We start from the raw sequence: 13,772 nt of genomic DNA, 5'->3' as shown, positions 1-13,772 counted from the left end.
GTTCTCTGCCCTCTTTTCTCCGCTCTCATGGCTCTGCCCTCATTTGTCCATCTGTCTGCCTGTCTTCATGGCTCTACCCCTTCCCAGGTCCTCACTCCTCTCCCTTCCCCCAACAAACCCCTTTCACACCAGGTCTGTTGCGTGGCATAATTACTCAGGGGCGCACAGTGACATGGGCCTGCCAGAGGTATCCCTTGCCACATTGTGTTTCACAACACCTTCTTATCTCCTTAATCCATTTGCACTTTTTTTTTTAAATAAAAGAATAACAGTTGTGGGGTTGGACAGTGTCTGTAAGGTCAGAACTTTCTAGGTTTCTGCATTTCTTTGAACAACAAATGGAAACATTTACAGGAACTTGCTGACATCAGACATGGTTAATATTTTAGCTTTTGAAGAGGTGTTCTAAAATCTCTGTCACCTTACATTTCATATTTATTCATTAGAAAAATAGTATTCTATTATCCAAACATTAGAAAGACTCTTCCCCAGAGAAGACAAGTCAATCCTTCCAAAGGGTTGTTTGTATCTGCTTTCTGAGACTCTTAACTAGCAGTCATGCTCAGGGACTGGTGGGAAGTTCCTCCCGGACAGCAGGCCTTCGGAACACAGTGTTTGCAATGTTGTGTGAGAAAACAGAGTCTGGAAATGTAGCTGGAATTCTCGGGGGAGGTCAGGCCTCTCGTTTTAACTCAGTCAGATAGTCTCCTCATTTGTCACTTGCCTACAATGTCCCTGACAAGAGGGGCTCCAGGGGTGGAACTCCTGGACCCTGGCATTCAAACAACTCTACAAATGGAAAGTAAAGGCAATCAGCTCGCTTTAAATCTGTGAAATCATGGCTTGCTTCATGATAGGTTTCCAAAGGCAACGATGCTCGCTACTGCTGGTTCAATATTATACCGGAACACTAACCTAACAGAGGTAATCAAGGGGCTGACACAGTGTAATGAATACCAGAAGGGGGGTTACAAGAGTTGCTGTCTATGGATGGTGACTGTAAACCCGAATGTGCTGGAACAATAGGCTAATAACGAGAGAAGCACACTTTCTACACAGCCAGATGTAGGTAAATAGCAAACAATTAGAAAGTAAAGTAACCAAACAACCTTTTTTTTCATCATTAATAGCCACATACTTAGGGATAAGCCTAAAGCACGCACAAGATGTTTATGTAAAGTGTGTGCTATCCTTGAGGAAAACCAATGATGTAACTAAGTAGCCGAAACACGAAAGAAGCGTGAGCAGATAGAACGGAAGAACTGGAAGACAGCGAGGAGGGCTTAAAATGCTGTCTCCAGGGCATGACTTGAACATTTGCAACAAGATTGCCCAGTAGCTGTGGTTGCCTGCACTGGGCATGCGCAAGACTGAACCTGTCAACAATCGATCATAGATTGGGGAGGGACCCCTGGGGGCCCTACCTCTCCTAGCTGAACTGCTGGTTACAGGTAGATTCTGGGACAGGTTATGGATAGATTGTATCTAGTTATGTACCCAAAGGGACCGACCAGGCTCCAGAAGATAGTTCCAAACCTGTGGTTCCAGGGCTGGTCTGGGTTTAAAAGCTAACCCCCGAGACAAAAGGTAAGAGGCGTGGAAGTGAGAAAGGGGGGAGTAGAGAGGAAGAAGGGCACCGGGTCCCTGGAACTGGAGTTACAGGTACCTGTGAGCCATCGTGTAGGTACTGGTAACCAAACCCAGATCCTCTGGAAGAGTAGCAAATGCTCTTAACCCCGGAGCCTTCTCTCCAGGTCTCCTTAGGATTTTAAAAGCAGCGATGCACAATTTGGGCAGGCTATGACATCACGCAAGCCCTAATACACTTCTGGGAATGCTCATGAGAACACCTGTTTTGGAAAACAGCATCTCACCATCTGCTGTACTTGAAGCTTTGCAAACTGTATGAATCATCAGGCTCTCTCTCTGAGTCTGCAGAAATGTGTGCCCGAAGAGACCCCTCCACGCCCGCTCCCCGCCCCCACCCCTGGTGCCGGAACATTCTCAAAAGCATCACTCACTAAAGTCCCAAATTGGAAACAACCTAAAAGTCTTTGAAAGAGAAGATAGGTAAAAGATAGCATGGGGATCCCTCAGCGGCACACTACACAGTCTGGAAAAGTGCCAAAGCGATCTCACTGACCAGGCCTTCTTTACTTTCTCTGGCTATCTTGTCTTTTGTCAGGAAAACATTCCCGGAAGTGTGCCTTTTATGGTGGAAATGTACTGAGATTTTTTTTTTTAATGCACTGATCTTTGCATTGGGAATACATTTTATTTTCCTTTTCCGCTTCTTTATTTCACGTTCATTTCTGAAGTCATTTCTAGGGAAATCTCCCCAAGCCTTCCAAAGACAGTCACTCCAAATTATGAGTCTCCCTCACAAGTCACCTCGGACATCCTTCCTCGGCGATCCTTGCAGTGTTCGATTCTAGTTGATTTTTTTCCCACTCAGTGAGACAAGTCTTGTCTGATGGAAAGAAATTAATTATTCATTTTGACTGTTCCTGTGCCAAGGAAAGTTCTCGATTTCTAGCACGTGATGCGTGTCTCAGAAGTTGTCATCTATGCATGAAATATTCAGGAATAGGCAGAGCTGTTTCTGTGAGCGAGCAACCAATACACACAGTTCACACACACAAGGAGGCAGACTGACCCCGGTGTCTGTGAACCCCGGTGCTGTTAGGAAGGACACCTAATTCTTCCCAGAGGATGATTTTAGCCTTTAATACAGTAAGAGCAGCATTTGGGAGAGGGAGAGGGGAGACAGTTGGCAAGGAAATTCTTCACTAAGGAGGTCCATCTTTCTCTGAGCTCCCCAAGACCCTGATCTTCCTGCCTTCGCAGTTTTAGTCAAGTCTGTGCCGTCTCACCTCAGGCAAAAGTCGCTCATTTGCATCCCTGAAAGAGAACCCCGCTTCCACGTTTTAAAGTATCTCCCTCATTTACATAAAAGGGAGTTGGGTGTAGAAATATCTACAGTAGGAGGTACATCATTTTTTCACAGATTTGGTTGAGACTGAGTGGCTCAGAGAGACAGTGAATGGAAAGTGGGGGGCTGCAGTTCAGGGGTAGAGTGGACAGAGCCAGCCCTGGGTGCAAACCCAGGCCACACTGGCCAAGCAGACATTTTCTATCTAAGACACGATCAAAGACATGTAGAAAAGGAATGACAGGGACAAGGAGACTCAGGTACCAAAGTCCTCTCTTACTAGACTCTGTTATGATGTGATTAATTTCCCCTATAGGATTGGAATGGCAATTACCATTAAGGTTGTCATGTAGGTAAACTTGCATATTCAAAGTTTTGAATTACTACCCATTAAGAGGCTGTATACTGTTAGTGTGGGGTTAACAAATTCCTTTACCGAATATTTAATTGTCTCTATCACCTCCAAATTAAAAAAAAAGATTTACAAAAAGAATTAATATGATAAATGATGCAGGTCAGTTCAATTAGCCATCCAGATATACACAGATTGTATAACAAAAATTACCATATTCTTCTTTATTTTAAAAAACAGTGACTTGAGGATGAAGAGATGACTCAGTGGTTAAGGGAACTGGCTGCTTTCCCAGAGGACCTGCTTTCAGCTTCTGGCACCCACATAATGGCTCAGAACCACCTGTAACCTCAGGATCTGGCGTCATCTTCTGGTCTCAGTGGGAACTGCATGCATGTGGTGTCTTCTGACTTTTGGAAAAGCACTCCACCCCACTGTGGGCAAATTACACGTATGCTTCTATATTAAACACTTTTCCAGAAAAAGTAAAGCCTGCTGTGGTGTTTTAACTTGTTCTTTCAGGGTCAGGTTCAATGATAGCTTGACTAGGCTGAGCGCAGCTGCTCTGAGTGGGCCAAGAAAGAACCTCCCCGAGTGGCCACCCAAAGTGGTGATCTCAATAAAACCCTTTTCTCATAGCCAGCAAGAAAGCAATGGAGAACCTCTATCGTAGGACATGGGGATGAAGCTGGATCATCCACAAGACAAAAACGTCTGCACTATTAGAATGAGCTAGGGGGTCAGTCTATCTATGTGGATACACCCATGATGTATACACCCATAGATGGGTGGATACACCCACCTATGTGGATGCACTTGTAGAGGGTCAAAAACACGAAGAAAATGTCTCCAACCTCACAAACAAGTTTAGGGCCAAGCACAGGGAGAATTTATATTTGGAGAAGTAGGGAATAAGACATCTTTAAGAAGTAGTTTAAAATCCAAATCTTTAAAATCTCCAATGAATAGAGTCTGGGGAGATGGGTCTGTGGTAAAGAGCACTGACTGCTCTTCCAGATGTTGTGAGTTGGATTCCCAGCACCTACATGGGACTGTAATTCCAGTTTCCAGGGGATCTGATTCCCTTCTCTGGCCTCCACAGAAAAGTCGCTACACCACATTCAGGCAAAACAGAGGCATGCCCAAAGGTGCCAGAAGTGGGCATCAGATTCCCTCTAGAACTGGAGTTACAGATGGTTGTGAGCCGCCTCGTGGTGTTGGGAACTGAACCCAGGTTCTCTGCAAGAGCCTCCAGTGCTCTTAACCGCTGAGCCATCTCCACAGCTCTTATGTACATAGATACATACATACATACATACATACATACATACATATTTATGTACATATTTTTACTAATTTTAGAAAGCTCATGATTGCATACTATTTCCTGCTGAATAAGGCAAAAATTTTCCAGTCAAGTGAATAGTGTTCTATAGCACAAATTGATGTATTTTTCCAGTACATGTATAAAGACAGAGTCTGAATTGTCCCTGATTGATTTAGACAAACTTGATCAAACTTCGTCTCCAGAGCCTCCTAGATTTCGGAATTGGCGGAAAAATCAGTATGGTCTTTGAGAAGAGAGCACGCTGGTGCGGAAGTATTAAAAATCGAAGCTATAACGATTACTTGGTTCCGTTTGAGTTTTGTGCCCTCCAAATCTTAACCAATAGAATCTTACTGATCAGACTGTTGGCTAGGCCAGTAGATGAGGGACAGCCACCACTCCAGAAACAATTGAGCTAGTAGGAAACAGAAAGCTACAGGAAGTCGGGGGGGGGGGGGCGCGGGGGTGGGGGTGGGAAAGCCCAGCAAAGACAGGAGGTGGCGAGAGGACTATTTGAAGAAGGGTCTTGCTAAAAGACAAATGGGTCTCCAAGTAGGAATGCAGCGGCAGATGTGGACAACCTTTGATGGAGCAGGCCGGTGACTTACGATGAAATGTGGCAGGGTCGGCAGAGAGCTGAGATCTAGGGGCTGATGGCGAGGGGGCTGGAAAGCACAGACGTGGAAACCCAGGAAGATTTCAGAGGAAGGAGACCAGGAAGACAGCGGAGAGCTCGGCTAGGGTGTAGAGGTGGTGGGACAAGGGAGACTTGCAAAAGGGAGAAGAGGGGACCGCACCGGAAGTGAACCTATGCACCAGTGACGTCAGTGACATCGGACGCCTAACAGGCCACGCGATCTGTGGTCATGCCACTGTGCTGTAGACAGCAGAATGTGCCCCTTCTGTTTTGCCGATTTCTATCAGTCTCCTCCCTCCCTGACTTCTCAACCTCTAGCCACAATTATTCTACATTCAAGTAGATTCTTGTAACTTCTACATTGGAGCACGTGTGTTATATGTTTCTTTCAGTCTGGAAGGTAGGTGCGCACACACCCCAAGCGTGAGGAGACATGAAGGACAGGGAAATTCGATCCTGCTTGGATTGCTGCACCCCAGACTCCTCACACGGATTCCCACTGGTGAGCACAACCATTGCCCGTCAGTAAGAAGTAAAACCGAGGCCCACGAAAAGGGTTTTGAAGGACTTGCCTGTGAAGAAATGAAACGTGTTCGCAAAGTATTTGTTGCTTCTGATTTGAACATCGCATCGTGGGCACATACAGATACATCACATGGTCCCTATACATTTTTTTACAAGCCAATTAAAAAGGTGAAGTCAAAATGAAAGCAACAAACAAAAGACCACAACAAAATCAGACTAGACTCCTACTTAGCAGTAGGAGGGAAGCGGGCAGGAGGCATCACCAGGAACAGAAGCAAGGGGCCAAGTCAAAGCCTGGTGGGCAGGAGGGCCAGGAAGAAAGGAAGGCTGGGACTCTGCTTCTTGTCATTGAACACATTGCAGCGGCCGTTTGCTTCACAGCCTGGCTAACGCAATTTCTTTCTAGTGTTAATCTTTAAAAGGCTCTTTATCATGTGAATGCTAAATCAATTGTTTTCGAAGGACATTTTATATATTCAGAACCCTCCTAGGTCTCTTTCTACTCTGGAAGTATAGCCACGAGAAATTAATGCACTGTAAATCAAGCACACAGAAAAAAAGAATTGTTTCCACGCGATTACCTCCCCCTCCACTAGCGTTTCTCCATTTTGCTGAATTAGCAAGTTACACATTTACTGAATAAGTAAAACCTGGAGTTTGGGGATGCTGGCTCACTCTAAAAGCGCCATGAATTTATGATTGGATAGCTACCTTGCCCCAAATAATTTGTTACTAGCTGAATTTTATTTGAGACTGCATTTTTTTTTAAGATTTAAAAAAGCATGGAGCTTTTCATTATTAGCTTGCTTGCTAATTATTAGCATCCCGGTCTTGTGTCTTGGGTTCAAGTGGAAGGTGTTCTGAAAGTCTTTATTACAGCTGGCTGTGCTTCTTCACGTGCACCTGCAGCCGGATGTGCAGACCTAGCACCTCTGGAGGTTACACAACTCAGAATGCTTTGACTTTGGGGTCCCAGCTCCCTCACGCCAAGCAGGCTCTGTTTTTGCCTCAAACGAGCAAACTTACTTTTTTTTCCATTACTGGCGGGAAAGAATTTCAAGAGGATTCGATTGAAGTACAATTGATTTTCACAGCTAGGCACAGCATGAATGCAATTGTGTGAAATTAAAATGTAGTTGGAGAAGCTTTTCTGTAGTCTTAGCGATGCAGTTAAATGACCCATGGTTTGGAAAGCACCCCCTTAAGGCCTAGGTGCAACTTGGCCACTAGGGGACACTCAAACACTGCTCACTGTAGAACGGCGCCAGGGCTCTGCTTCGAATCACAATCACATTTTAAAGAGTAGAAATGACATGAGGATATAGCCGTTGGAAGTTATCAAGCAGGATTCTCCGTACTTGAGATTTTAATTTTCTACCTAAGCGCACTGTTTGAGTTTAACTATTTTGAGTTAACACTGCCTCTATCCATTCATTAAAAGTCTTCTGAGGGTTGTTTGGGGCCGGTGAGCAGTGATCCAGAGTGAATTAATTAATGATAAAGTTCGGGTCATGAGAGGTGTCAGGATGTGATGGCTGTTGTTGTTGGCTAACGTATTAAAACAGTAAATATCATCTACTTCCTAAGCACTGGAGTGACTGTGGCCCAAAGAGAAAACAATCAATCGTGTGCTTAAACTGCCCTAAAAAAAAAAAAAAAAAAGACCGACCACACAGACTTAACTTCAGAAAGCAATTTTTATTCTGAGAAAAAAATAATAATGGCCTTTGTTTGGTCACGACACGGAGCCTTATTATTTTAGCTGTCAAGAATTGTAGGAGAAAACACAAAAACTTTAGCAATTAAGAAACAAATAATTATGATCTCATAAGATGTCAGTACTGACATACACATTGCACTAACAAAGTGAGTTATCGTGAATATAAAAGTTCAAAGTGAGGAAAAGTAACGCAGAGTTAGAAAATAAAATGGAGCAGAGATTAATGTAATTAATCAATGAACTGTTTTTAGGTTCAAGGTATAAATCTGAAATCAGGCACTTAGAAAAATCCAAAATGATCTTTTAAAATTTTTTCTCTCTTTCTCTTCCACTTTTCAGAGTCCAATGCACTACCGCAAACAATGCGCTGTCACTTGGAAGTGGTTTGGGGATCAGTACAAGCCTACTTAGGAGCACAGAATGAGTAATTTGGTGAGTGGCGGTTAGAGTTTGAAGCATCTTTTAAAGGGTCCAAGGACCCTAAATCTCTCATTCTTCACCATCCTCCAAAATTGAATATTATGACTTAAGACAGAACACAGGCTTCTGCCCTTAGATCTTAAATCAAATCAGACCCCTGTTCTAAAGCTGTGGTTTCCTGAAGGAGGAATTTATTGTTTCTCTTTAGAGAATAGATTTACATGCAGGAGAAGTTAGAATACAAAATCGAAACTGCGCTGGGTACACTGGGGTGGGTAAGGACTTTGGTGTACAACACGGGACAAAGCTTTGATGTACAACATAAAACTTCAAACATTTAAAAATCTTTTGGTAGTTGTCCTTAAATACTGTATTTTATGCTCAGAAGTTACGCTTGTTTGTCCTAAGTGGTGCATTTTACTTAAAGATGAAAACTACTCGCTTGTACCTCATTTAATTAAATTGATTTTTAAGAGGTTAATGATAATTTCAAGTTCCGCTATTTATTCTGGAAAGTTTGAAAGAAAAGCTATGAATTAGCTGAATACATTTTGAACCAAGATAATAATGAGTTCCTATGCCCTGGAAAGAGACGGGAAGCTTATAAACCTGTAGCAAGATTAGCTTTTTTACTTCAGTTGTCTGTAGCTCTAAGCGCATGGAGCAGGTGATAAAGTTATATCAAATGTATATTTTATATTTTAATAACTGTTTTACATAGGTGAACTCTTAGATGTTTTGGGGTTTGTTTGTGGTTTCTAGTCCCCAGTTTAGATTAACAAAAACAAACATACATACAAAAAAAAAACCCAAAACCTCCTAACCACTAACAATTAATTACACAAATTTTATGGGCATATTCAAACAGGTTGGGTTTCTACAAACCTATCTTTCAGTTTATGAATGTGCCTCGCTCTCGGAAGCACTTTCCTCTGCAAGAATTGATATGTCAACACTGATTTTTTAAAATACAACCCATCTTTAGTTCTAACGACATAAAAAGTCACGTTTCTGGGAGATACACACTGCATTTGAAAACTGCTAGGCTCCACGGTGCTCCAGACAGTTAAGGATCATTTCAGTGGATGCACGGCGGGATGTCTATCTTTCAAACACCGCACTGAGTCTATTGTAAACATCACAGAACTACATAACTATTTTCTAATCTTTGGGAACCATAGTCATTTATAATGAGAAAGCGGCAGCCTTACCTTTGACCTCTGTCAGAAGCATGACATGAAGTAGGAGCCACATTGCAGTCGGTCTGAGCTAGAGAGGTGTCCAGTGTCAGAGGAAAGAGCTGTAGATTTGCAGCATTGAGTTCGTAGACGTGTCCTCCTTGCTGCTCAGAAGGAGTTTTGATAGAGTCTGGTGCCTCCCCTGTGTCTGAGCATGCTCAGCTGAAACCTCCCTGGCATGAAGGGACACCGACGCTTGTCACTAGGGAGCTTGCTTCTTTTTCTGTCCTTTCCCTTCTCTTGCTTCACTTTATTTTAAAAGTAGAGTCGTGTCTCTGGCCATTACATTTTTCACAGTGTAAGAAGGGAAGTGGAAGAACAGTCAGAAGGTAAAGAGCTCTCTAACCTTATTAATAAGCAGCATTTTAATAGCTTAATGTTTCTCCTCAAAGCACCTGGAGTGACTTGCACTCATTCTTAATCTAAACACAGTACAAATTCCAGAGTGTGAAGGACTGTCCGTCTACCGTGGACCAACTGGGGACTCTTTAGAAGCAGTTTCATACAAGAAGCAACTGAGAGATAGCTCCTTACTGTCACACACACGAGGACCATATGAAAGAACCAAACTGAGATATTTCCAAGTGACATTAAGAAAGATTCCAAGTGTGGCCTTGTATTCGCTGGGGGGGTTGGGCGGCGGGAAGCATTGGCCTAACACTTTGAATTTTACTTACTCTCTCCATAATCACAGTCTCGTTTTAAAGCACAGAACTCCCCCCAATGCATTAAAGCCGGAACCCCACATCTACTCAAAGCCACCCTGACTTTTTTTTCTCACATCCCAAAGATAGCTTTTAACCAGGCAGCTTTGTGTAAGCGACGGTAGGGACTTCAGCTGATCCCAGTGTAATCCTAAAGAGTGTTCCAAAAAGACAAGTGGGATTTCCTTGTCAGAGTATAGACTTTTAGATTTTCACTAACTGGGAAGTGTCGGTGGAGAAAGGTTCCTAGTGCGGATTAGAGGGTTTGGGAGCGGATGCTTAAGTTTGGGAGTGGATGGAAACACTGTCTGGCCCTTGCTTGCAGTGACTGACTGCTGGCAGCTGGGGCCAGCCTCGCTCTGTCTTTCCTTTCAGCTTTCGAAAGGATAAGAATTCAAACAGAATTAGAGGTATACAATATTTTATTTATTACGTAATGAAGTTGGTTCTTCAGCCTTTTAAGAACTGAGTGAAATTTCTTTCGCTGCTCTTCCTTGATAGGGACCCAAGGAAAAGGCAACAGTATCAAACATGAAAACATGAAAAGAAATACGTGATGGTCTTCTCTTATGTTAAAAGAAACTTTTATTGTTGTTCACTGGGCTTGAGGTCTTTTAGGATTTCTTCCCCCCCCCACAAATCCCCCTCCCCAAACAAACAAACCCCAACAAAATAAAAAACAAAATATCCCCTCTGTCACTTAAAAAAACAAAAAACCCACTATGCTGACTAAATGACCCTGCATTTGTGTTCTGTCAAGATGATGGATGCTGAGATCTGGTGTTAAAGTTTAAAGCATAAATTTTAAAATGCAACTAACTACCATTAATAGGCCACCACAAGGCGGTTGTTTGAAGTTTAAATATATTTTCCACAAGGATATATCTTTGGAGAAAGAAAACGGTGTCTAGACTTCAAAGAATTTAGTTTAGGATTCTGCATTAATATCAAAGCCCAAGCTTAATGTCTTCTGAAATTGCAAAAGCCGATTCATCTTTCCCCACCAGAGCCGCTCCAAGTTAATCTTCGAAATGTTAGCCCAGGAAGAGTCCGAATTCAACAACTATAAATAATAATTAAGAACTCCTCCGGCTCATTATTGACATTTGAAGGCAGAAAGCCGGAGTATTTGGATATGTTTTCAGTTAATGTGTTTTATCTGCCAGGCATCCTGGGTGCACATCTGGCCTCTGACCTGCAACAGGCAGAGGTTGAAATGCACACAGGGTGATGATATACACGGCCAAGCAGGGGCGAATGAATTCAGCCTCTCACTCGAGAGGTGAACTCAGCAGGGAGACTCCAGGGCGGCTACATGCAGAGCTGGTACGGAAGGCTTGGCAAATTGGTTCGGAGAAGCACACATATACTTTACTGATCATGTCTCGAATCAACTCACTTTTTGTTGTTACACTCTCCTGTCGGGGTGCCTGCACTTTCTGATTCGAACACTACAAGTTTTCATGTAAACACATGGCTTATCATCCACCACAATTCACTGGGGTTCTTACTAATAGAGGGGAGTTTGTGTTCTGAAAATTTAGGTACCTGATTCTGTCTGAATCGGGAGTCTGTGGCCCCTTGTAAAACGCAGTAACTTTTATATCCATTATGGAGATCGTCGTTCAATAGAAAAGTCAATCCTCTCTCTTTGTGAAACTTTACTGATCAAATGAGCTGTATGGCCTTGTCTTTGGATCACCTCACCCCTTCATTCCTTCGTTCCCTCCTTCTCACTTCTTAGTGATTCTTTGAGCATTCTGTACAGTGTATTTTGGTCACATTCACCCCCTTACACCAACTCCTTGTAGACACACACCCCAACCTTGCTGTCCTCTTTTTGTTTGTAAACCGAAGTCCAGTTCGTGCTGTCGTGTACCCTGCATGCGTGGCCATCCACAGAGGCATGCTTGACCTAACCTGGGCCACACTACTAAAGAAAATTGGCTTCTTTTCTGCCAGCATCTATCGATTACCCATAGTTCCTTGGTAGACATGGTGGACTCATCTCTCCATGCTGGGACTTTGTCTGGCTTCTTTATGGCTTAAGAATGTCCCACTGTTTTGGTCCAACACATTTTCTTCATCCATTCACCTGTGGCTGGGCCTTTAGGCTGAGTCCATAGGCTGATACCTGCAGATATCTCTGTTGTAATCTGACGTCAGTTCTTTTGAGTCTGTCCTCAGAGAGGGAGGGGGTGGCCGGTGTGCTGCGTGGTTTTGTCCACTCACAGAACCATTTGGAAGCAGCTAGATTAAAAGGGTGTGCAGAAGGAAGATGGCTGTCGTCTGCTTGCTTAGGCTGTCCTTCCCCTCTCCAGGCGCGCCTGATTTACCCTGTTACTGCTGACAGCAGAGCCTTTCCAGGCGTCCATCACTGACCAGGGATCAGTGGCTCTCCCAGTGGTCTCTCTCTGTCTGTCTCTGTCTCTCTGTCTCCATTCCTCCCTCTCTATCTTTCTCCCTCTCTCTTTCTCTCTCTGTGTCTCTTTTTCTCTCCCCCTCTCTTTGTCTCTCTGTTTCTGTCTCTGTCTGTCTCTCCTCCAGGGTCTCACTATGCAGTTATGGCTGGCTTCTTTTCTCTTGGAGAGCCTGCCTCTGCCTCCTGAGTGCTAGGATTAAAGGTATACATCACCACCCCTGGCTTGGTGTTTGTTTTGTGTTGTTTGTTTGTTTGTTTGTTTGTTTTTGACAATGTGAGTAATTCAGGATCTCAGTGGGTTTTGATTTGTATTTTCCTAGTGTCTAGAAGATATCAAGCATTTTCTCCGATATATAATGGCTGTTAAATAAACTATCTGTTGCTTTGGTTTTAAATCATCCAAATTTAAATTTATTTCTGTGAAAACTGCAATCAGGCAGTCCCGCTTTTCTCTTGTGTTTGTTGAGAAGGCATTCCACACAGTCCAAATGTTCATTACAGAGAGAATGTGCGATGTTCTGTCATTGAAGATGGTGACATTTCAGCCTGAGGAGACAGCTCAGCTATTAAGAGCTCTGGCTGCTCTTACAGAGGACCTGGGTTTGAATCCCAGTACCGTATGGCAGCTCTCAACCATTTGTAACTAGGGATCTGATGCCGTCTTTAACCTCTGTGGGCACCAGATATACACGTGGTGCACATACATACACTCAGGGAAAATACTCACTTACATAAAATAAATAAATCTAAAACCAAACAAAAACAAAATAAAAAAAAGAGACATCTTTCCTTGTGGCTAGTGGAAGATAAGGCTCCTCATCTAATTAAAAAAAAATAAAATTACAAATACCTAACTATGCTCAGAAAAGTTTGATTTTAATATTACTTCAGAATTATGTAATGACTTTATTGTTGGTTGGCTATAATATCTACTATCTTGCCAATCTTTTCCCTTGTTTTCTTTCTGTCTTTTCTTTTTCTGAGACAGGGTTTTTCTCTGTAGCTCTGGTTGCCCTGGAAGACGCTCTCTAGATCAGAGCTCTGCCTGCCTCTGCCTCCCGAGTGCTGGCATCAAAGGCGTGAGCCACCACCGCTCACCGCCCAGCATGCCAAACTGTGTTCGAAATCAAGGCATTTACTAAATTCCCTTTTAGAGTGTTCCATGGCTGTAAAGAGACACCATGGCCAAGGCATTTTTTATAAAAGAAAGTATTTAATTGGGGACTGGCTTATGGTTTCAGTGGTTTGGCTCATTATCATAATGGTGGGGAGCATGGCAGCATGGGGGAGAGAGAGAGAGAGAGAGAGAGAGAGAGAGAGAAAGAGAGAGAGAGAGACAGAGAGAGAGACAGAGAGAGAGACAGAGAGAGACAGAGAGACAGAGACAGAAAGAGACAGAGACATAGAGAGATACAGAGTTTGAGAGAAATGTAGAGAGTGAGAATGAGAGAGAGAAAGAGAGAGAGAGAGAGAGAGAGAGAGAGAGAGAGAGAGA

General features: G+C 43.3%; 1 protein-coding gene across 3 annotated transcripts in view; it reads right to left on the bottom strand.

Moving 5' to 3' along the window:
• Window positions 1–9,361, bottom strand: part of Rxfp2 (relaxin family peptide receptor 2) — a 61,779-nt gene extending 52,418 nt beyond the window's left edge. For all 3 annotated transcript variants that reach the window (XM_028779775.1, XM_028779774.1, XM_028779776.1), the window contains exon 1: window positions 9,125–9,361. In XM_028779775.1, coding sequence (XP_028635608.1) covers window positions 9,125–9,167 — 43 coding nt within the window. In that variant the 5' untranslated portion in view covers window positions 9,168–9,361. The remainder of the gene's footprint in view (window positions 1–9,124) is intronic.
• Window positions 9,362–13,772: the final 4,411 nt, after the last annotated feature.

Source organism: Grammomys surdaster, unplaced genomic scaffold (genome assembly GCF_004785775.1).
Source record: "Grammomys surdaster isolate TR1022 unplaced genomic scaffold, NIH_TR_1.0 362, whole genome shotgun sequence".
Taxonomy (NCBI): domain Eukaryota; kingdom Metazoa; phylum Chordata; class Mammalia; order Rodentia; family Muridae; genus Grammomys; species Grammomys surdaster.
This window is presented reverse-complemented; position numbering and strand designations above follow the sequence as displayed.